This window comes from Bactrocera tryoni, chromosome 3 (assembly GCF_016617805.1).
Source record: "Bactrocera tryoni isolate S06 chromosome 3, CSIRO_BtryS06_freeze2, whole genome shotgun sequence".
Classification (NCBI taxonomy): Eukaryota; Metazoa; Arthropoda; class Insecta; order Diptera; family Tephritidae; genus Bactrocera; species Bactrocera tryoni.
The window spans coordinates 65,248,898-65,273,691 of NC_052501.1; the positions used below are offsets into that span (position 1 = coordinate 65,248,898).

At 34.5% G+C, this 24,794-nt stretch overlaps 2 protein-coding genes across 2 annotated transcripts in view; one reads left to right on the forward strand and one right to left on the reverse strand.

Moving 5' to 3' along the window:
• LOC120770255 (SH3 domain-binding protein 5 homolog) overlaps positions 1 to 23,113 on the forward strand; it is a 43,306-nt gene extending 20,193 nt beyond the window's left edge. The window contains exons 2-5 of the mRNA XM_040097558.1: positions 20,898 to 20,960; positions 21,035 to 21,212; positions 21,401 to 21,603; positions 21,677 to 23,113. Coding sequence (XP_039953492.1) covers positions 20,898 to 20,960; positions 21,035 to 21,212; positions 21,401 to 21,603; positions 21,677 to 22,816 — 1,584 coding nt within the window. The 3' untranslated portion in view covers positions 22,817 to 23,113. The remainder of the gene's footprint in view (positions 1 to 20,897; positions 20,961 to 21,034; positions 21,213 to 21,400; positions 21,604 to 21,676) is intronic.
• On the reverse strand, positions 18,163 to 24,694 carry LOC120770256 (SAM50-like protein CG7639). Its single transcript, XM_040097559.1, has 8 exons — positions 24,501 to 24,694; positions 20,439 to 20,562; positions 20,246 to 20,367; positions 19,857 to 20,177; positions 19,678 to 19,789; positions 19,184 to 19,615; positions 18,986 to 19,112; positions 18,163 to 18,700 (listed from the first exon to the last, which is right to left on the reverse strand). The coding sequence occupies exons 2-8, from the start codon at positions 20,496 to 20,498 to the stop codon at positions 18,549 to 18,551; spliced, it is 1,326 nt and encodes a 441-aa protein (XP_039953493.1). The 5' UTR covers positions 20,499 to 20,562; positions 24,501 to 24,694; the 3' UTR covers positions 18,163 to 18,548.
• Positions 24,695 to 24,794: the final 100 nt, after the last annotated feature.

Here is a 24,794-nt window from a genome sequence, read left to right on the forward strand (position 1 = left end):
TTTCACGGCTGATTGAAGTCAATTTATTATGTAAGTAAATATTTTGTCTGCTCTGATAAGTTAGCCTTTGGAACTTTGAGCGAAGATTAACAGCATAGAAATGAACTGAACTGAATCTTACCACCCAAACGGGGACTGGATAAAATATATTGCATCAATACTAGCATTTATTCGATTAAACTCAATATTATTCCTCGCTATCCAACTCTGCGTTGCATTAAGTTATTTTATCAGCACACCTTTAAATTTACTTAATGCTGCTGTCAGGAACGCCAGTTTGTTATATTTCTAGCTGATAGTCACTCAGTGTATCAACAAACCATTTAATTCTTCATATTTCTAGCGCAATCTTCACTGCGCCATTGCTTTACGTAAATAACGGGTCCTACATACACACATACATACATATGTATGTAAACACAATGGACACATGCACAGTAAATTGCATTTGTGTCCTTTCACAGCAAAGTCGTAAGCAGTCAGCTGAGCTCCTAAGCACGTAAGCAGCTCCACTGCAACAACAACCACATTCATAACTGTAACTGTATCAATATGGTTTCACAATGTAACTTTCCAACGAGCTTGACATAAGGTTAAGAGTCTCTGGCGAAAGTGGAAAATTCCCATTTGCGTGCATGATGGTGCATGTTCAAGCATGCTGTTGGCAGAAGGTAACATTTCATTTCACCACTTTAGCCTTTCGCCTCTCCTGCAGGTGCAAAATACTAACTGCTAATCGTGGCATATTTCTAGGCGTGCAGGCGTATAAATTCCTTGTGTTTTTCATATTTTTATTCCTACTTTATTTTTATACCTGCAGGCGCAGCATTTGTGTTTGCTTATGTAATTTTCCCTGGTTTCCCGGTGACACTGCAACCCCTTTGTCGTTTTAATTTTTTGCAAACAATGTCGTGGAAAATTACATCATGTGGATGCTTCGAAGCAAGCCTGCGGTATTTTGCTGCAATTATTTTTTTCCGTAATTTTTAAGCTGTACCGTAGGGACCTCTTATGCTCTGGCAACATGTTGCTACAAAGTATAATAGTGTTGTTCACCTACCGGTTGTACGTATCACTTAAAAGTAATTGAGTTAGATATAGGGTTATATACATATTTAGAAATGATAAGGATGGCGAGACTAGTTGAAATTCGGGTGATTGACTGTCTGTCCATCCGTCTGTGCAAACTGTAACTTGGGTAAAAATTGAGATACATATCTCAATGTAATTTGCTATGCGCGATCTTTGGTAACAAAAAAGTATGAGTTCTTAGAAAGGCGTAATCGGACCATCTCCACGCCCAAAGAACGCCATTAACCAAAAATCAATAAAAGTGGCATAACTAAGCACTGAAAAAGATATAGAACTGTATTTTGGTACAGAGGATCGCAGTGGCTAGGGGCACCTGTGAGCAAAACATTTTGACAAAGTCACCCTCTAACAAGATTAATGTACATATCTTCTAAACCACTACAACAAAAGAATGTATGCTATGTTAATGCGCTGAATTGCATTCTCGTAGAGCCGTATGACTTAGAAATTATTCAAATTGGAGTTTCAACATGTTTTAGTGAATTCAGCTAAGCTGAATTGCTTAAAAACGAGAATAGTCGCAAGTGTGTTACTTTAAGTTATATTCTGCTCTGATTAATTACGCTCCTTAGCAGTTTTCTTTCAATATATACAGATGTATGTATATTAAATACATTGTATGCATATTTTACATGTCAATAAAAATATGCTTAGCTAAAAATGAGTTCAACATTTTTTGATTATAGTGCTCTTTCATTAAAATTGCTGAATTGCAAAAAGGTAGAGCTAAATACAGTCTTTGTTATAATATTGCATCAGCCAAAATTTAAACGATAAATATTATTAAAATATTTTATGAATAATTTTTATTTAAGTTTTCAATCGTCGTGGAAACTTCATATTCTTTATATTGCTTCCGGTACAGAATAGCTAAAGTTGTAAACGTTTTATTCAATCTCAGCTCAGCTTAATATGGTTTTAAATACTTGATAACCCATTCTAATGCATTTTAATAGTTGTAAATAATTTTAATTCACTTATGGCAGTATTCAGATAGGCTGAATTTGTTGAATTTGTTTATTGAATGGAAAACAATTTTTTCACTCAGTAAATACCTTTGTATCTTGTTGAATGCATGTGCGAACAAAAAATAAGCTGAATAATATGTAACATAAGCTAAAATGTGACTTGATAATATTTTAATACAATTCAGCCATAAGTGCATTAATTCAGCTCAGCTGAATATGGTTTTAAATACTTGATAACCCGTTCTAATGCATTTTCAATGATTCTAAATAATTTTAATGCACTTCTGTCAGTATTCATAAAGGCTGAATTGCAATTAATGATTGGAAAAACAATTTTTCACTCGGTAAATACATTCGTATCTTGTTGAATTAGCCAGCGTTACGTATTCATGTATTTAAAACTATGTTATGTAATATTGGTTCCACTTAAATTCTATAATTACTCAAAAATATGCAGTGTTCTACCTCTATCTCGCACATCTTGTCGGATTCAATTCGTGTTTTAAATTGAAAATAATGGCACTCACGCCAACTAACTTTTCCTGTGTTTTGTTTATTAAAATTCTAAAACGCCAACTTGCCCCATGTGAATAGAAGCGCGTTTACACATGCAGTCCATTGTTGACGCCCACAATTGGTTCTTTATATTTCATTTGCATTCATATTACACAGGCACACAATGTGCTTCACACATTGTTGTTGCGATCACGTTTGAAATTCCACAAATTCTTATGTAGCCCCACTCGTCAGAGAAATAACTCAATTCAACTCAGAAGCCACTCAAAAACAGACACTACGAACTTAGTTCGCCTTTTGAGTAATTTTGTAAAATTTTGTTTAAACCATACGCCTTAATTTGAATTCTGCTGATTTTACGTCACTAACACAAACTAAACTTCATGTTATTCGCAAAATAATTAACTACACTTGAAAATTGATTTTAATGGCATTTAAATGTGCGAACTCAACTGGCGTGAAATTTAATGACTTGTAATATTTTTTTCTTAAACAATTTTGTAGTTTGAATGCGCTAAACACAATGTTAATGGCTGTCTTACAAAACTTTCACAAATGTTCTGCGTTAATAGTTTAAGCGTTTTCGGTAAATTATGAAATTCTCCGATAATGTGTTTATTGCAGCATTCGCTGAATCACTTTCACAATGAAAAGTTTCCAAAAAGTGCTTTACAGCAAAAGTGTGTCTTAAATTGTATAAATATTAGTGCGAAAGTAGCTTTTAGCACTTTTAAAATATTGAAATGGTGACCATCAGACCAAAAATTTCGTGTTTATGCATTCTAAGTAAATAAATTTTATAAGCATTCAACTTGTTATAAATTCACAGGTTCTGAAATAATAAACAAAGTTTCCTTATGTTGCTGAATACTTTAAAGCTTGGCTGAATTCTAAAATTACACATACAATGAAATTTTAAACACGCGTAAAAGGTGCAAAGTAATATTTTATTCCGTTTCGCATAATATTGCAATTGGCTGAATAGTAAGAATTGAGCTGAATATGAACTTTCTGCTATGTATTATTTTTCTTTAATAATTGTGGCATATACATATAGTAGCACAGTTATATATATATTTATAACATTATTATATTTATATTTGCTGAATAGCACAAAATTAGCTGAATATTCACCTTCTGGAACGTATTCTTCTTTAATAATATTGGCATATATAATAGCGCAGTTGATACACTTATGTCTCTGAATACTTTAAAACTTGGCTGAATTTCGAAAGCCCGCATACTATGAAATTTCGAACGCGCCTAATAGGTGCAAGTTCATATTTTATTCCGTTTCGTATAATATTACCATTGGCTGAATACTAAAAAAGGAGCTGAATATGAACTTTATGCAATATATTCTTCTTTTTTAATAATCATGGCATATATAGTAGCTCAGCTATAGATATATTTATAACTTTATTATATTTATATTTGCTGAATAGCAAAATGTGAGCTGAATCTATACTTACTGCAGCATATTCTTCTTTAAAAATATTGGCATATATAGTAGCCTAGTTATTTATATACATACTTAGAAATAGCTGAAAATATAATTTTTTTGAAAAGTTCGGCGTTTGTTCCACTAGTTTACTCAATAAAGCATTCCACAAGAAAACCCATATTTATTAGACTATATTTAAGAACTTTGTAAATATAATAAGCTGCCGTTATTATAACTACTCGTTTTTGAAATAAGAGGATTTTGTTGAAACCGCACACACAATATTTGCATCATTACCTAAGCAGTGTTCAAAGTTCTTATCAGTTTAGGAATCAGCTAAATTGCTTTAAACCAGCTAAATTACAAATATTTGTGAACTCAATTGTATAAATATAGTGCTGAATGTCTATTTTGTTTTTCAAATGAGCGGTTCATTCGCAACAAAGATGACCGGATTTGTGCTATAGTTTGAAATATAATTTTTTCTTGTTTTGTTTTGCTTTATAGTTTAAAATGCTATTGAAGTGTAAAGAAAATGTTTATGAATTGCATATATGTATATACATATTTATACTTAAATGCATTTAACTTTTTCAATACGCTGACATTCACTTCGACTTGGCTGAATAGCTCAAAACTGCTAATTGCTTTTGGTTTTGCTGAATCTTGTTTTCAATCGCAGAATTTAGTATGAAACTCGCTGCGTAGTTCAAAATCATATATAGATCTTCATCACTCATTTTTATGAGCTGAATTTCTTTAAAATGTGTTAATTTATACGCGCTGAATATTATTTTTTTTTGCGCTGATATTATTTTCATTGCGCTGAATGTTATTTTCATTCCGCTGAATATTATTTTTATTGCGCTGAATATTATTTTTATTGCGCTGAATTTTATATCCAACGTTCAGAATAGTTCATAAATAAATATATAGCTCATCCAGTGCTATTTAAACACTTTTGGCATTCAACTCAATTAGTTAAATGTGCCGCTTACACCATTTTGCATAATTTAAATGTGTATACTACTTAAATTGTTACTCTTTTCATGAATTATGTGGGAAAAGAACATACCACGCTCTGTTTAATGCTTGGTATTCCTTTTAAGCCAAGCTTACCCCAAAAAAAGTGCTCGCACAACAACTTTTATGGCATTGATAAACAACCAAAAACTCAGAAAATATATTCAGCACCAGCGAGGTTCACTCTGGATAGCAATGAATTCCAGGAAAGTTCAAATATATGGGTTTTCTTGTGGACAAACAAACAACGAAATATGTTCAAAGCAAAAAGAAAAAGAAAACAAAAGTTAAATAAAAAAACTAAAAGCGCATCACAAACTGGTTACCGCACACAGCACAACAATGGCTTGAACTATTGGTACTCGGCGTGACGTGGTACGGAGCTTGGCGTGGTCGTCATCAACATTTTGTACATATGTATCTGTGGGTATGTCTGGCTGTACACGATTTCATACCGTAAAAACCGTAAAGCGGCGCTGTGAACAGGTATACTCACATACCTGATTGCACCACCGACGATCCACTAACTGCGCACGCTAAGTGACGCTGTAGACTGTTCCTTCTCCAGCACAAACCACTACGCGCACTGCTCTGCATTCAAAGTAGAAAGCCAGTTTGCAAGATCTGCCGAAAAAAGGTAAATAATAAACCGGTTGAAACGCCGCGACGCTGCTCGAATAATATACTACACCACACATGCGCATATGCATGAAAAAATAAAAACAAATACAAATGCAAAAATCGCAAAAAACGAAAACAAAGGAAATGCTCAATCAGTAAAAACTCTTGAAGATCAAAACCTGAGGTGGATTTTTGTATTGGCTTTGTTGTTGCTTTTTATTATTTAATTTCGCGTCCGCTTTGCTTGGTCATTGAAGCGCGTCCATTTAAAATGCGCAAAATAAATTAAAAAAAAGAAAAAGATTGCAAGAAAAAACTGAAATATAGCCGCACGCTCTGGGGTCGTCGAGTAAGCGATATGCGTCGCATTCAAGTGTACAGTTACCAGTTTTTCTCGTTTTTTCTGCTTCAAAATTTTCTTTGCGCCAAAGTTGCTGATCATAACTCAACGGCATGGAAAGCAGGCAGTCGCGATAATTTAGTAGAAAAAAGATATAAAAAATATGCAATAAAAAAATATTAATACTCACAAGTTGTTATTACCATGCCGTCAACGTTTAGCATGCATTAATTTGAAATTGACGGTGGCCCATGTGAGAAATACCTGAGTTCTTGTAAACCTGTGCATATACACATGCGTTCAAAAGAATGAGTACACATTTCATTACAGATTTTCGTTAGGATTCATGCTAAAGTAAGTAATGAACATTTGCAAACAAAGTCGAGGAAATACCTTCCTACCTCATATTAAAAGTCATAGACTCACTTGGTCTCATTATTTTGTGGTGTTTCATATCTGAGATCTCAATATTAAAATTAACCTAGTAAACGCAAATGCCATACATATGTACCTCTGATGAAAATTCTACCAAAGCGGCAAATTTAATAGATTGGATAGGTGAGGAAATCATTATATTAGGGATAAGGGGTTTAGACCACGGTCCAGATCCAATTAATTCATATTTAGCGAATATATCACGATTTCATTAATTTTCGGCATTACGACATATCTTCTTCTTTTTCGGCGTAGGCACCGCTTTCGCGGTTATAGCTGAGCTCACAACAGCGCCAGTCGTTTCATCTTTTCTATGTTTGGCCCCAATTGGAGATTTTAAGTGTAGCCTGGTTCTTCTCCACCTGGTCTTTCCAACGGAGTGGAGGTGTGTGTTGATCTTCCTTTCACGTTTCTTTTCCAAGATTTGGCGCATGGTAAAAATCGGGTCGATTGTAGCTCTTCCAGGTCTAAACCCACACTGATAAAGTCCAATCAATTTGTTGACGATGGGCTCCAGTCCTTCACACAGTACGCTCGATAGAACCTTATATGCGATCTTGAGAAGACTTATCCCACAGTAGTTAGCGCAGATTGTGGGGTCTCCCTTTTTGTGGATTGGGCACAGCACATCAACCAGCTGGCCAGCGGCACCTTCCCAATTAAGGGATCGGACATTCCAAGTGCATACTCTTGAATCGTAATCTTTAACATGTTTACAGGGGTAGGGGTCGTCATCAAAAAGGAGGTCTCTCTTCCTAGGCTGTTTTGACCCTTTCATTGGGGTTGTTTTTTACGTGGCAAATCACAAATCCAGCGCAAAACTCTGGGGAGGGATGATGCAATTTCTCACTTTAACTCGCCTTCAAACGGATGTTTTTCGGCTACCCAGAGGATACTTGCTCTAAGACCGGAAGTCAAGAGCTGCTTGAACCATATGTAAAATAATCGTTTCTGGCCACTCCCAAGTGAATGGTGCTTATAGAACTTTCCTCACTTGCGTGAACTATTACGCAAGGCTCTATCCTCCACGACACATCTACTAGAAAAAGATGCTCGCTGAGTTTCATTAAGATACCTGCCACATTGTTCAATATATGAGGTATAAGGTCAAGCGGATATTTGAAAATCCTTACGTAACGTAAATGTGGGTTAGGAAAAGTATGGAACCATGATTTCCATTTTTACAGCACGACATTTTATTTCCAGAAAACGATGATGCCCTGTGATTTTAATTAAGGTATCTCACAGATTGATATATACATATACTAGAGGGTTTATCAATAAGAGCGCTACAAAAGTTTTTTCTATTCCTCTGAAAGTACATTCCATGCCACTATGTATGGAACTCGATTTCTTTCGCATGTCCACCACGGGCACTTGATCTTCAATAAAACGATTGTGACATTTGCTGTGTGGCATGTGGCGCTGTCCTGTTGGAACCAGATATTGTTCAAGTCCATATCATCTAATTCGAGCCAAAAGTATTCGGTTATCATTGAGCGGTAGCGATTCCCATTCACAGTAACGTGCCGGTCTTCATCATCACGGAGGAAATAAGGTCCAATGACGCCTCCGGTCCATAAACCGGCCCTCTTAAAAACCCCTTTATACAAAATTTAGTTGAAATCGGTTTGGTAGTTTCTGAGATATGGGATTTAATCCAAAGATGGGCAGTGCTAGACCCATTCTCCAATTTTGACTTCGGCACCCATACGTTTTAATACCATCTCGGTTGTACAACTTTAAGTCTTTAACGCATTTAAATATTGAGTGATTAGTTGTCTTTATATATATGTATATATCCTCGTATGTATGTATGTTTTCACTTAACGGCACTTTGTGAGCGTGGGAATGAATCAATTCCGATCTACTTTCCAAAACATAGAATCCGTTGTTTTTAACACTGCAGAGTATTATTCACCATGGCGTGTTTCCTTCTAAGGCTATGTTTTTTACTTGTATTTTGTGGTTGATTTTTTAAAGTTGCTATAGTAAGCCGACTTCCTCCGCTCTAGTTTTTCCTTGATCTTCTCTTATGTGGATTATATTATATTCATAGCAAAATATACGTTTTTTAATTGATATTTCGAGTTTACACATAATTGAAAATTTGTTAAGTTCATATCTTTGTATTTTTTATTTATATTTTCTGTCGAAAGTGCATTGAGACAGCTTTCACGTACTTATTAATATGGTCATAAGTATTTAAGTGACCATATAATGATACTTTAAATAAGTTAAAGACTTATATGCATATGTATGTATATGCTCGTTAGTACATTTCAGTGCTGTTGTAAAAACTTGCCCATAGCCCATATTGTGAAATTGCCAACATTTGTAAAATTCAGAATAATAACCACCTCGCACAGCGATAATCTTATGTGTACCAGAATAAAGCAACATCGTATCTTCTTAAGTACTAATTAAGCCAAAAACAAGCAGGGAATTGTTACTTTTGTTGTCAGAACTGGCTGAGCGCTGTGAAAATTTTCGAAGTACCATTTTTCGACGTACGAAATAGCTGTACATTTTACGAAAGTTCTGCATAAAACAGTTTATATAATTATTTTTTAATTATAACTAAGAGCAACTTGGTTTAGTAATTTTGGAAAAATGCTTGCTTTCTACTTAAACAAGTTTAAACACAGGTAGTAAAATTTCTTCAAGTTGTAACCGTTAACTAGTTTCACTTAAAAGAAAGTTTAAATATTTCTGGTGTTTTACAAAAAAATGTTCTTAGATCTATGTATATAGAAAGCAACCTTAAAATATTTGGTGTTATGTAGATTGTAAAAGTGATGATTGAATATCCAGAATCAGGACACCACCACAATGCATGGTTCTGGCCCCATCATCCTGAACGTTGCCGCAGAGCCAGCTTATTGCCGGCTACCCCTTTATGCCCTGGCACCCAGTTTAAGTGTACACGTACTAAAAGCTATTTAACCTCATACGGTGAGATCGCCTTTAGTGCCGCTTGACTTTCGCTAAGTATGGTGATACGCTGGTGGAGATTGATTTATGTATACTGACTTATAGACATCTGCTTGAAAGATGTTCAGAAAACGTCCCATTGGTATGGATAGTTTGGTATGTGGTCTCGCAGTGCCTGCTCTAATGCTTTCCGGTGTTTTCGAGCCGTCAGTGTACCACTGGATGCCTCAGATATGCCGTACAGGGCATTTGGAAACGCTATTGCTGCTGTTGTCCATTCACTTTATGATTTTTCGATAGGATCTTGGTTTGCGGGCTTACAAAAACCAGCTCGTTCAAGAATCGGCGTTCGGTGAATGGGAGATGGCTACCGATCCCGATTTTCACAAAATCCGCTATGAAGCCCACTTTTGGTTGCATGGGTACGTTCATAAACGGAATCCTCAAAATGTCACTGGTGTGCTCTATGGGCAGATGGAATCATTGGTCCAGAGTCAATAGAGAACACTATAGAGACATAATTAATGGCACAAAGCCTGTTGATGTTGATGTGGACGGTCTTTGATTCCAAAAATATCGGGCTACATACCATTAAGGTATGAATTTATTGAAAGAATCTTTTGGTGAGAGGAGTATCTCGTGTTGTGGTCCTGTGGCGCTGTGTCTAAGATCTGATGACGTCGCTTGTCTACACAGATGAGCCCAATATTACTCACATATGTACGTCCCACTTACTGCAAAAAATGTCGAAAATTGGGCCTCTTGACTGGAATTTATTCTATCCAACAGCGTTCACTTGCCCGATATCATTTTTAAAACATAATGTCAAACCTTTATCCTTATAATAAAGCAGAATCCTTTGCAGTAATATTAAATTATATTCGTTTTATTGCCTTTTGAAAACCATATGTCTAAAAAACCACCTTTCAGTAAACAACTCAAGGCGCTTTCTCGAACACAAATTCAAATTACTTAAATAAAATTTTAACGATTCTAAATTTTATATTCTGTGAATTGTTGTTCTCACACGATCACTTAACGTACCGAGACATACCCTCTACTACTTCTTCCAGCATGCGACAATTAGTTTGCTTTGTTCAAGTGACCTTTTTGCCTTTTTACATTTTGAGATTGCCACTTCCTGAGATTTTCGTCCTTAATTTGTTCACAGAAAAACAATAATACATACATTTATGCATAATATCGGCGCACTTGCAAGTTTTTTTGCTTCCTCAGTAACAGTGGAGCTGCGTACATACATATATATTTATAAAGGCTTTGAGAAATTCGTGCATAAATGAAATCAATTTATTTTTATGTGCGAGCATTGCATGTTAAATCAATTGGAATGTCAGTGCTGGCGAAAACAATAAAACTTCATTGTACGGCGTTAACACATGCAGCTGCGTTTCGAAACACTTATGTAAGTAAGTGTGTTTTATGCCAAGCCATTTTGAGATGAGTTTTGTTTAGAAATGTACAAAATTATGCATACTTAGGCATATAGCGTCACCTAAAGTGCAAAATAACGTAACATCGCTTTTCCAATGTTTACAGGCGAAGGAAAAAGGTTATAATAAAAAGCACTCATATTGAAAGAAAATTTGAGTTTCGGTTATAAAATGGTTATTTATCGGTTATGATACACTCATATTGTAACAAAAATGGTTATATATTGGTTATTATATCCGACAATATTTTCAAGTATTTTTATTTTTTCTTTGTTGATATGTTGCTTTGCATTTTAGGTGACGATATTTATGTTTGTGTAGTCTGTTTATAAACATAAATATAGAAATGTGCATTTATGCAAATATTTTAGTCACTGATCGAACCGGAATAGCATTGGTATACAATAGAAATGCAAATAGAAATTCAATTCAATAACAATGAGCAAGAACAAGTCAAAGTTATTTATTTTACTTTCGGTATTGAAAGGATTCTGATACTTTTTATAAAATATTTATCTATTAGTTAATGCATTTATTCATTTATTGCAGAGTCAATAAGTTTGTTATGTGCAAATACATGCAAGATGAAAATTCACATATTCATAGATAGAGTTTCCTGGTATCAGGTCATACGCCGAGTTAAAATTTTAGTTACATTCTCCACTGAGCGAATGTTTTGGGCGGAAATTGTAAGCGGCAGAGTGAATTTGATTTACTTCAATTGAATTGAATGCCATTATTCGAGTTTTGTTGCTTTCGTTACGGCTTCTGTTGCTGTTCCGCCGGCACATCCACTGTGAATTCAGCCATTTTTTGTGCAACGCCGAAAAGTTTGCCATATCCGCGCTTGGCATCCGCTGCTGTTTGCAATACACAATTCCATGAGAGTTTTACGATCTTTTTCAGCTTATTGTGCGCTTGCTACATTGCATTTTAAAGGGTGTCTGAATTTGTTCTGATTTAAAATTAACGGTATTCGTACGAAGTTCATCAATCGTCACTGGCTTATTAGTATAGACCATAGACTTGACGTAACCTCACAGGAAATAGTCTAACGGCGTCAAATCGCAAGACCGTTGCCCCCAAATTCGTACGATAACATGTTCACCAAACTTGGCTTTCATTAAATCGATTGTGACTTTCGCTGTGTAGCTTATGGCGCTGTCCTGTTGGAACCACATATTGTCCAAGTCCATATCATCCAATTCGGGCCAAAAATATTCGGTTACCATTGAGGAGAGCGATTCCCATTCACAGTAACGGGCCGATCTTGATCATAGGTGACTCATAGAGTACGTGATGATTTTTGCCTGATCAATAACGCATGTTTTGCTTATTGACGAAGCCATTCAGGCCAGAAATTAACCTCAACGCTGAAAATGATTATTCGATGAAAATCATTCGGAGCACTTTCAAGTTGTTGCTTGGCCCAATTCACGAACATACGACGATTTTTGTGGTCAAGCGGCTTCAGTTCTTGCGTCAATTTGTTTTTGTAAGGATGTAGGCCAAGATCTTTTCGTAAAATTCCCCACGACGACGTCACAGAGATGCCCAACGCTTGAGTACGACGTGTGAGAGACTGATTTGGGTCTTCCTCAATTGATGCGCTAGCGGCTGAAATATTCTCGACACTACGGGCACTTCTATGTCTTACTGGCACTGTGGATTAAAACTTTTTCACTAGACGCTCAATTGTTGATCTGACAGTCGTCCATAAAATGGACGTATCGCTCTTAAGGTTGAGGCCACTGACTCCGAATTTCAGGTGCTAATTTTTATAATTTTGAGTCGTTGATGACGGATGTTGGAGTATTTTCAGATATCTTGCAACACCCTTTATGCAGCAACATAATTTTATACAGATGTTTACCCTCGCTTGAGTTTAGTTGCAGTTGCAGTTGCTGGATAGTTGCAACAACCGTGGTAAAGTATTACTATTCGTAGTTGCAACAGCAACAACAACAAAAGAGGAACAGCAACAATTACTATCACTTCATTTCGAACTACGCTTTTGTGCAAGGTTCATTGGCTTCCCGGCGTGAACTGTGTGACGGTGAGCTGTTGGGTGGCACCATAACAAGCAACAATGCACGTAAAAGTTGTTCGATGAAAAGTATAACGAAATGCACTCCACGCGCTAAAGTGCATTCAATTTTGAAGTTTGGTGCGCTACAAGTGAAATGTTAAAAGGTTTTCTTTATTTTTATACTTTGGACAGGGTATAGTACGTTGATAGGTAGAGTGGCTGTCTGACGACGCACCTAGGCCTTTGGGAGGCGCGTTGTGATACCTCCGGAACTAATATTCCCTCACTCTATGATCTCCTTTCTAACCAGCCTGTGCTTCTGTTGGAGTTCATCGATACATGCAGATTTATATTTGTATCCTCTGAAACGTCATTCAGAAACCCTCGAGCGATAGTTGCGATTTTTTTCTGTACAGAGCCCTCCTCCTTCGCATAAAAGGTGTTTTACTGTCTCCTCATCTTCCAAGTCTTGACACCCTCTGTAATAGTCATTGTACGGTGCACCTAGCCTTCGGGCATGTCTATCAATTAGACAGAGTCCTGTTAGCACCCCTACTTGAGTTCTTACATCATTCCTTTTCAATGTGCGGCCATTGTTCCATTCATGCCGCGTTTGCCTGCTTGTTGCCCAAGTCAGACATTGACTCTATCGAGATTCAGCTAAATTTATAATATGTTCGTCGACTCAATATCTACATATTAGTGACCAGAGGCATATACTATAAATACCCTATTTTTCGGGGTCTAATTGTAGGTTGGTGCTTGTTCTGGCTAATTTTACCACAAAATTCGATTTTTCATCAGATAATTGGGCTGTTTGAACCAAGCGGTACCTAGCTTTAGCTCAAAAACTATTTGAGATATCGCCTTGAAATTTTAGTAATTATGAAAATATGAAAAAAAAATAATTATTTCAAAATTAACATTTTGTCTTGATATTTTTTGCTTCTTTGTCCACTTACTCTCAACTCCCAATAGATAATTATCCAATCGACTTTATTAAATTTTACACAAACTATTTTGTTTCTGAGCGGTTATTTATTTATTTGTTGCAAGTTAATATTTTGACAGCTATTAAAAACAAAAGTCCATTTTGATGGTTGTTGCCAGGTTTTAATTTTTCTGTCTATTAGTTTACATTTTTCATTTTTTGATTATATATGTATGTATATCAGTTTTATTCTATTTTATTAGTTTTATAATTTTTTATCTTCAATCACATCTGCTAAACACTTTAATTGAAATAAAATTAAAAATTCATGGTTGTTTGGGAAACTCCCATACATTTTCACTGTCTATTTTTTCCTTTCACACCGGCAACCATTTGCCTACCTGTCATCTTTATGCGCAATAACAATACTTCATTCATATAACGGATGTACACAATTGAATGACTCTCTTTTTTCACACTCACAGCAATTAATTAAATTTATTGGTGGGTTATTCAGACACTCACGCCAGTCTTTCTCTGTTTGCCATTTTCATATTTTTTGCTAAATAGCATAGTATCTGTAACATTATTGCTATGTGGCGAATACAAATAAATTGCGTGAATATTTGATGAATGGATTATTGAATTTTATGAATCTATGAGAATATCCTTGAAGTGCAAGCATACACGGGTATACATATGATACATACTTAAATATAGTTACGCACATCATGTGAAACTGCAAAATGTAGGGAAATGTACAACGCAAGTGTGTGTAATGATGAATTAAGTAAACATCACCTACATATTGATGATTCTATCGTAATTTTTGCATTAAATAAAGTAAACGTACATATGTATGTTTGACAGTAATAATAATAGATATACTGAAGTGTATACGTGTATTATAATATCGACTGAAAATATATGTACATACTCAATTATTATAATGCTAATGAAAACTCGATTCAGCCGTTTATATTTTAAATTGAAAGGTTTTTAATAGCTCGAGTAATTATATTTGAGAGAAATGTTGCGCATATTACAGGTTGACTTTATAATAATGTTTTTCATATTAGCAACCCAATTTTTTCTGAAAAAAGTGTAAAAGTTAACACATTTTTAGATTAGTAAAATATATGTAGATGACATTTGCAAATATAAATAAATATATGTATACATTATAAAATATTCTATTTTTGACACATTTGAAAGACTTGATTAATTTTATAATAATAAGAGAATAGCGGGTTATGAGTAATGTTTTTGCACTAATGTTTTTATTACTTTATCTTTAAATATTTTGTTTTTAATTAATTTCTTTTTATTTATTTTTTTTTATATTTTTTATATTTGGTATATTTTCTTTTTTATTAATCCATTCTTCTATTCTATTTTTCCGTAAAATTATTTTATTTGCCAATTTTTAAACTATTAAATTAATATTATTTTTCACTATACATTGGAATTTATAGACATAGTATATGCATGTATATGTATATAAAAATTTTTTATATGTAATTTTCAGTCAGTTTTTTAAATCAAGATTTCGTTCATAGCAGTTCAATGTCACTACTTCCCTAAGCAACTATTGTGAATGAGCAAGTATGGCGATGAAATGAAGCATTTGACACAACATTTACAAATTTACGTTAGCCGAGTCTATTTAAGTGACGGTCGTTTCGTGCGCCCGCTTTTACAGTTGGACGCATGTTCGAATTCCACTGCGAGCGTGTCTTATCTACTAAAATAGGAATTTCTCTAATTTTCTTCCCTTCTGCTTCATTTCAATTGTGCCCTTATTGTATCAACGGAAAGTTGCTGGTTCAAATGCGTTTCCATTATACAACGGGGGCTATAGAAAAATACAACTCCACGGGGTCGCTGCAAATTTACAAAGCTTAAGATCCTACTAAACAAATCACCGTATAACAACTTTTTTATTAATACTTGCTGCTTATTCAATGATTTTATTTACTTTTATTTTTTTTTTTTTTTTTTTTTTTGATTAGTAAAAATAATACTACAGCAGATGTTATGCTGCGACAAATATTTAATTTTTTATTAGCAATTTGTAAAACATTTGGTTGCAAAAGCTGAAATAGTATTGATTATTAGTTTTATTTATTTTTATTAAATTGAGTTAATTCAGTTTTAATTATTTTTAAACATTTTCGGTTTAAATGAGAAACTTTGGTTTTAAAGTAAAACAATTAATGTTCAATTTTAATTATATTAATTTTTATTTCTTAGGGTTAACAAGAAATAAAACTGACCTAAAATATTAAAAACAAGATGACAAAAATACTTAAAATTTATTTTGTGAATTATTGCGTGAAAAATATTAATTTCTAATGTGGCACTTAAAGTTAAAGAAAAATTTTAATATCTAATAATAAATTTTCTAAAATCTAATACGCTAAAAAGGCAATAAAGAGGCAGTCGATTTTTTTTTCTCAATTCTTCAATATGCACTTTCGTTATTAATACATGATAAATGAAATTGATTAACCAACGTATGTGATATATGTACATACATAAGCAGGCTTGCAAAAAATGCGTTAACTAAATAATTGAGTTGATATTTTAATTAAAATTTCTTTTTGCTTGTAATCACGAAAACAGTATTTAAAATATTTTCTTTTTTTAATTTCTAATCCCAAATACAAAATTGAAAAGTAAAAAAAATATAATCTCGAACTTTTAAACATTAAAATTAAAAAATAGTTTTAAATTAAAAAATATTTTCTCATATATAAAAATAAAAATTTAATTCCAAAATCAAAAAAATTTGAGTGTTTAATTTTCAAGATGCTGTTAAAAAAATTTGAAATAAAAAATTTGCAACCCTGGTATGTTTGGAGAGTAGTATTGAAAAAAGACATATTGCACAAAATAACAAATAACAATTACAAATAATAACTGAATAACAATTCAAACTTTAAATGGTGCTGTTATGCCATGGATAAGGTTATGCATGATTTTTCCTGTTATATGTAGTGATTTTAAATTGATATAAAAGATCAGACGGTGATCTGTAAATTACTAAGTACATTCGGTGTAATAAATTCGCTTAAAGTTATTTAATTTTTTGTTTAGTGCAATTAAAAACCAAAGCAAATTTATTATCTCTCTCTATTCGAGTAATTAATCGAAATAAAATATAATACGAAATAGAGAAATCAATAGTAAAAAAAGTAATTAGTTGTAAAAAGACTAACTACAGAAAATTATAATAATAAATTACCAAAGTAAACATTACTAAATAATTAAAAAATAATGTCTACAAACTAAAAAAAATTAAAAAAAATAAAGAAGGTTGATTCCACACCTAATATATTTCAAAAACTCGCATGATTTTTTCTAATTGCATTTGTTTTTGTTAGCATATTGCAATTGTAAAGTTTTGTTAAATAAGTTTGTTTACTGAAACGCGATAATTATATTTTTTTTTAATTTTAAACTGAAACAATGCTGAGAACTTTTGGATATAATCGTTCAGAATGATTTATTTTTTCTATTGTCAACAATGAATTTGTTTCATTTGTTGTGCGTGCCACTCGGTCTATTAAATTACACGCTGCCTTTGTGCAGCTACAACACTACTCATTTGAATTTTGCTTTTTGTTGCGATCACGTTTATTTTAATAAACTCCCGCTGAATTGTTTAAATGGTTCTCCAAATAAATCATGAAAAAGCTTTGACCTACTTTTGTTGTATGCATAGCATCAACTATTGCTGCGCTAAGCGGGAGGCGGTCAGTTCATTGGCTCTATTTTTACCCATCCTGTTCTTTATGTTTAATTAAATATATTTTTTGTGGCGTATCGAAGGCGCTTTATAGGCTGGTTCTTCTTTTATTATATATAAGTTTTTTCGTTCGTTTCGATTTGTTTAGGGTGTATAGGGGAAGGTGCGTTTTTGTTGATTGTTTTTGGTGTAATTGACATTGAACTAAACTTTTACTGATTTCTTTCGCTATTTTTGTGGCTTGTTAAATTTTCTACACAAAAATATAGATGCTGAATTTCTGAGCAGTTTCCGAAGTTTTCTTTCTGTCAATAAAAAACACTTTGTGTTGGAAATTGCAGGTCAAATGTCAGTTCTATAATACGAGATTGTGTATTGGTTGGGGTTAGGGTCCTTTACCACAGAGCTGTTAGTAACATTGCATACACCCTTGCTATTGTTGTCCCAAACCCGTTATGTGATTATATTTTTGAAATGTAAACATGCAAATTAGTTTAGTTGTGTATAGTATGTATTTGATACATTTTAATTTATCAGTTTATTCAATATTTAACATAAACTTATGTATTTATCTTTATCGTATATAATTTAAATGTATTTGTATTCGTTTAAGTATTTTTGCACATATTTTGTTTAACAAGTTTTTTTTAGTAGCTCTCATTGCTTTGCCCTCTTCACACTACCAATTTCGTCTTCATTTTCATGTACATGCTTTTCGTATGTTGGTGTGTAAGCTTGACTATTGTCTGGCTTATTTAATATTTAACTTAAAATTACTACAATAATAACAAACATTAAACAATTAATGTCTTTGGGCGAGCGAACAAAAAAGTGATAATAATAATATTAAACGACAAACAACAGACAAATGAATGAACGACGAAAGAGTTGCTGCATGTGTGTGTGTTTGTAATGGTAGTATAGTTGTAGCAGTTACAGTAGCGTTTGCTGCCACCTCCTCGACAGTTCTTCCAACGCTAGCGTGTCACATCATCCATGCACACCAAACAAATTTAGACAAATTCATAGCCAATGCCAAATTGAAAACCATTCACTGGTTTGTCGCTCGCATATTTTCGTACCGGTATGCAATAATTCATTTCAATGCGTGCACGTTCGGCTAATTTAAATGCTAGGCCAACACCAAAAGCGCTGCGCATGTTTTCTAGAAAAGTGAAGAAATAAATAAACACATAAAATACTTGCATACAGACATATTAACATTTTATTGGAAGTTATATTTAGATTGTCGTATTTGGTAAATATATATGGGTGAAAAATTAACAAATTAGAAAAAATGCTAAAAGAACTTTAAAAAACACGGTAAAATGTTTTTACTGATTTTTAAAAAAATCGAAACGCTTTTAAAATATATCGGGAGGCTTTCGTAGCTTCAGATAACGCATAAGTAAACCAAAGCAAAAATCTAGAAAGACTTGTTGTATCTTACCTGCTGAAAATGAGTTGAAGCCTCCGCAATTGTAGAATAAATGTGTACGGAAATTGTTAGCCAATCCCTTGAATACGTGGTTGAACGGCAAGGGTCCCCACAAGTGAAGACCAGTGCACCAGTGAGTCTTAAAGAAAAAAAATAATAAAACAGGATTATAAATAATAAAGCTTAAATTGCAACTAATGAAAATCTCACCTGCGCACCGATGGATGTGCCATCCACCACCGGACCAGCGCCACCGTACTTGAATCCTCTAAGCGTCAGTGGACCACCACAATAGAACAAACTACTGATTGGTAGTACTGTTGTGTTTTTAGTCTCCTTAATCACACCAATGCGACCACAAACTTGTGCCACAAGTCCGGCAATCAATGGCACACTTATTTCACCATGCGTAGTGCTGCTCATGTAGGCAACATTGCCACCCAAACCACAATATTCGTTGACTGATTTCAACATTAGGCCTTGTGTGGGAAATACGGGATTATCACGTTGATCATAAATTACAGAATAACGCACCAGTGATGCCAATTTGGGGCCACAATGTTCGCGTATGGCAAATGGAACTTGTTTCGCCAGCAAAGACGTTTCGCGTATAGACGCCTCATACTGTACGGAGTGGGTGAGCTGTTGCAAAAACCAAAGACACAAATTAGTGTGTGAAGTATTTTAAGTAGTTGCACACTTACCTCTAAAGGATAGAGCGTGTTAATTGAGAAATCTGTCAAGAAACCCAAATTGGCATTTTGAAACGAGCTAATATCCATGCGATCCACGTGTCGGAAGAGTGAAAGGGAGACTCTGTGTGACATTAAAATAATTTTAATTTAGCGGTTTAGCAAAATTTTTCAATTATTTTTAAACTCACTCTGGTCGATTCTCCACGAAGCGCGTATGAAAGAATGACTTCCAGAAACGCAGTTGCAATTCATTGGCACGAGTTGTCGCATAGGAGCCCTGCAGTGAAATACTTTCACCGCGTCCAAACAAATTCGGTATGCTCAATTCGGTGCGCAGTGAACCCTCATTTTGGCCCACTTCAGTGCCCACCGAGCCAACGAGACGCGACAATTCTTGACCCTTCAGCGTAATCTCATAGCCATTGGGTGAGGCGTTCTCGCCCTTGCTCACGTCAACGCGCACCTGTACATCTTTGAAAATGCCCAATTCATGGAGGTAGGACTTGGCACTGTAAATAATTTTCAAAATAATTATTAATGACAAAATGAAAAGCTTCATAATATGATAAACAATTACTTCATTGACTCAATCATGAGGTCTTGAAAATTGCGCGCTTTAAACAGTCCTTCGGCTGCCTTCATAACGTAATCATTGTGTGTGCGCAGCAAACCGCTGACATTTACACGTTCCACGTGAGCCTGGCGTGCGTGACAGTGTTAATTAGGTTTACACAACATAGGCATATTTCATAACGTAATTAATTACTCACGGGTATTTTGGATAAATCCACCTTTGCCTGCTCTTTCACAGTACGCGTGGGTCTCGGCATTTTGCTGCTGATTTATTTACACTTAAGGGCTGATTGATTGTTGTAGTTGTAATAAATGCGACGACTGCAAAAAACAAAATAAGTTTTTAATAAAAAAAAAATAAGTTTTTAAATAAAAAAAAATATTTTTTTTCTTAATTAATTTAATAATTTAAAGAAATAGTTATACAATCAATTAATTAGACAAAATAATTAAAAATTAAATTTAACTTTAAATGTTTGAAATAATAATAAAAAAAATTTAAATTATATGGCAGCTCTTTAAGTCGTGCGAAAGGTTGATTAAATTCGGAAAATTTAATACATAAGTAGTTGTCAGATATTTTTACATCTATACATGTATTAAAAGCATTTTGCATTCTTAAAATTTATACTAACAATTTTCTTGTTTAATTGCAGATCGAATTGGAGAATCTCAATAGCGCAACAGATGAAATTAATAAGCTCGAAATTGAATTAGAGGTAAATTTCGTAGACACAATGTCCATAGTGTTCTGGCGAATATACATATATAATTTTCTTTCATATTATTTCAGGAAGCTAATTCCACATTCCGTATACTCTTAAATGAATCTACAAGACGACTAAAAGTATCATCAAAAAAGTTGGGCAGCTGCATTGAAAAGGCACGGCCCTACTATGAGGCATTGGAAAAAGCGCGTGAGGCTCAAATTGAGTGCCAGAAGGCGGCAGTGAAATTTCAACGCGCCAATGGTTAGTTAAACGATGAATGCTGATATATTGAAAAAATAGTAGAGCAAAAAAAAAAAAATAAAAGAGCAATCTTTTTTATTTTGTTTTTGGCATATATGGTTACACATATTAAAAATAATAATAACATAAATAACTTTTTCTCAAAAATAAATGCTCTAACAATAACTACAAATTTGCAATTTTCACAGAAATTCATGCTGCCGCTAAGGAAACCGTGGCTTTAGCCGAACAGCGTTTTATGTCTAATTCACACGAGTGGCAGTTCGACAATGCCTGGCAGGAAATGTTAAATCATGCCACACAAAAGGTAATGGATGCGGAAAAGCAAAAGGCAGAGTGTCATGAGGAACATCAACAACGCGCTATGGTTTTCAGCACAGCTGAACAAACGGTAAGCAAACTATATACTTAAGTTGTGTACACAAAAAAAAAAAGAATTACTAAATTAATTCTACTACACTAAGGTTCAACAACTTGAAGAACGTTTCCGTCGTAGCATAAATAAATCACGCCCGTATTTCGAAGAGAAACAAATTTGCAATGATCAGCTGCTAACACAAAAGGATCGCATACACGAACTGCAGCAGCAGGTACAAGCAGCAAAGAACACCTACGCCACAGCGCTACGCAATCTTGAACGCATCAGCGAAGACATACACCGTCAGCGTGGTGATTTTCAACAAATGGGCGCACCACCACCGGGTCCACGTGAACCGGGCGTCGGCGCCGAACTAAATTCGCCTACAACGACCACGCTGCCACCGTTGCCCGACTTCCAATTGGAGTTGGAGAAATGTGATTATCCTTCAATTGCCGGCAGCCAAATATCGCTGAGTGGCAATTCGCATCGTTCCAGCGATTTGGCGAGTGTCAGCACTCAACCTGCCTCCATGAGCCACAGTGTTGGTGGTGATGAATCCGAAACCGAAGAGTGTGAAGCCGACTATGCGGACAGTGCTGAATTGAATGGCGTCGTAGATGAACGTGATCTCGAAGAACTGCGCCAGAAGGTGAAAATACTCGCAGTACGCCCGATCGAGGGTGGCGATGGTGAACAGCAGCGCAATGACATGTGGGAGCATGAATTAACCGCCACCGTGAATAAGTTAGATCAATTAATGCTAATGAATGAATGTGCGTTGAAGCAACAGAAACAGCTTAAAATGAAACAACAGCAACAGCAGCAACAAAAACAACCCGAACGGCAAGTGACTGGCGCCGGTATACGTCCCGTTTCTTTGGGCGCGGAGGCACCAGCACAAATGTACGATATTGTACACGCCAAACCGGCAGCAGTGGTTGAGGAAATCGACGAAGATGACGTTGATGTAGTTGTGGTGACGGGCAAGGCAGGACCGCTCGTACAAATCACACATGCCAAGCAGGCAGAATCGCAAGTCGATGCTGGGGTGGTCAGTTATCCAGCAACGCCCGAACACACTGTACAGCCCTTGAAGAAATTACAGCAGAAATTGGGTCCCTTGCCAACGGTGAATGTTTCGATGCGTGAATTGCCATTGTTAGCACGTCTCTCCAACGAAATACTCGACCGTACAACAAGCAACAATAGAGTCCGTCAGTTGCGGCGACGTTCGCTAGACTAAAGGGCTGCGGCCAGCCAGTTGCGCTGGCTTTTGGGTAATTTTAAGCGAGCATTAGTTAGCAATAAGCGGGGAGCGTAATATGTATTACACGAGTATTGCTTAAAGTACACACATAACTACTAATTACCTATGCATACGGATATTTTTTAAGTTTACATCTAATAAATATATATTTGTGAAAGTAATTATTTTTGTGCAAAAGAAAAAGAAAATTCGCAGTGAAAATTGTTTACCATGTAAAAGTATAATTATTGCAAAATCAAATGTAATATTTATTTGAAATAATTGTAAAAATAAATAAATATCGATATTATTGTATAATTAATTGTTTATGTAGGATAAATCATTAAAAATAAAATGAAAGTGCAAATCTCCAATTATCAATAAATTAATAGAAATAAATATCTAGAATCGCTATATCATAGAATACTACTTTCAATTTTAAAAGAGCGAATTTTAAAATAATGTGAATATTCCAATTAGGGTAAGCTTGCAAGTACACATTTCCAAAAAAGTTTTGCTAAGAAGCAACTGAATGGAACAAAATCATGATGGACAGCTACTGTCTGCAGATTCTGAATTAATATGTTATAACTAAAAATTAAAATAAGTAAGCCGAAGTAAATAAAAGCAAAATTTAAGAAAAAATACAATGTTTGTTTTCTAAGAAGGTTTATGTCCAGCATAGAGAAAAGGATAATTTAAAAAAAGAATTTAATTTAATATAAATAAAATCGACGAAACTGATGCAGATATTTTTTTAAGCCAATAGACAACAACTTATTTCTGAAACATTTCTGACGTAATTTTGAGGAATGGAACCAAGTTGACAGTCCTTTGCCGGATAAAAATCCTCGTTCGTTCCGGTTACTCAGACCGGCTGTCGTGAGAAAGGATTTCTGAAATTTCCGTTAATATTGTACATTAATAAAAATTCCGACACTACCGCAAGTTATTTTGAGAAGTCGCTTTCTAAGAGAGCATTTAATTTTCAGCGACAAAATTCTATTAGAAAAATTCTTTGTTAAAAAGCCTCCACTAATTGTAAAAATCGTCATTCAAGTAAAAATTCATCTAATACCACTCTTCCTTTGATCCGACCCCCTAGAAACAACCGTTTCTTGTGCCTACCGTTAGATGACTTCGATGACAACCAACCCGATCCTTATTTATTATTTCAGTTGCTATCATATCTTTTTCATATATAAGTAATGGCCAATAACAAAGATTACATGAAAAAAAACAAATATTTTTTGTTTCATAAGTCATAAACCAAAATAATGTGTAAGTATGTAAGCATGAGGCAACATTCAAATTTTAAATGCTGCTAGTCTTATGACATCATTCTTTTTTCTAGCGACCTTGGTTAATAAATTGATTCTCTATGAGAAACTAGGAGCTTTACTATGAGATTAAAAGGATATTTTGTTTATCAAATAAATACTCATGCCAATAATACGGTGCCAAGCTTTCTAATTTTGTTGGACTAAGTCATCAGGTGGTTGCTCTAAACGCAGATGGTATGAATGAGAAAATCTGCGTCTTTTAATCAAACACTTAAGCATGGCAACCTGTGTTTTAGTAATATTATTAGTAATGTATCAATATAATTAATTTATGCTCTAACAACACATTAATTTAATAATTCCTTACTTATATAACCTTAATTTTACGCTGGATTTACCTTAAAGGTTGAACACCTCAGCTGTTTGTCACACACCTCCAACACTTTGTTTATACAACGCACTTTATATTCTTCACCTTTATTCTTTAAATTGTGCACTTATTTTTTTATTGGCGCTTTCTGGCACAATTTGTAAAAATCCACATTACATCCGAAAAAATGCAAAACACACACGAGAAATGAAATTCGGCAAACTATCAAACGATAATAGCTGTCAGATGAAATCAGTTAACATACAGCTGACACACAGGAACACCCAAATGTATAGGAATAGTGCCAAATTTAGGTGAGTTG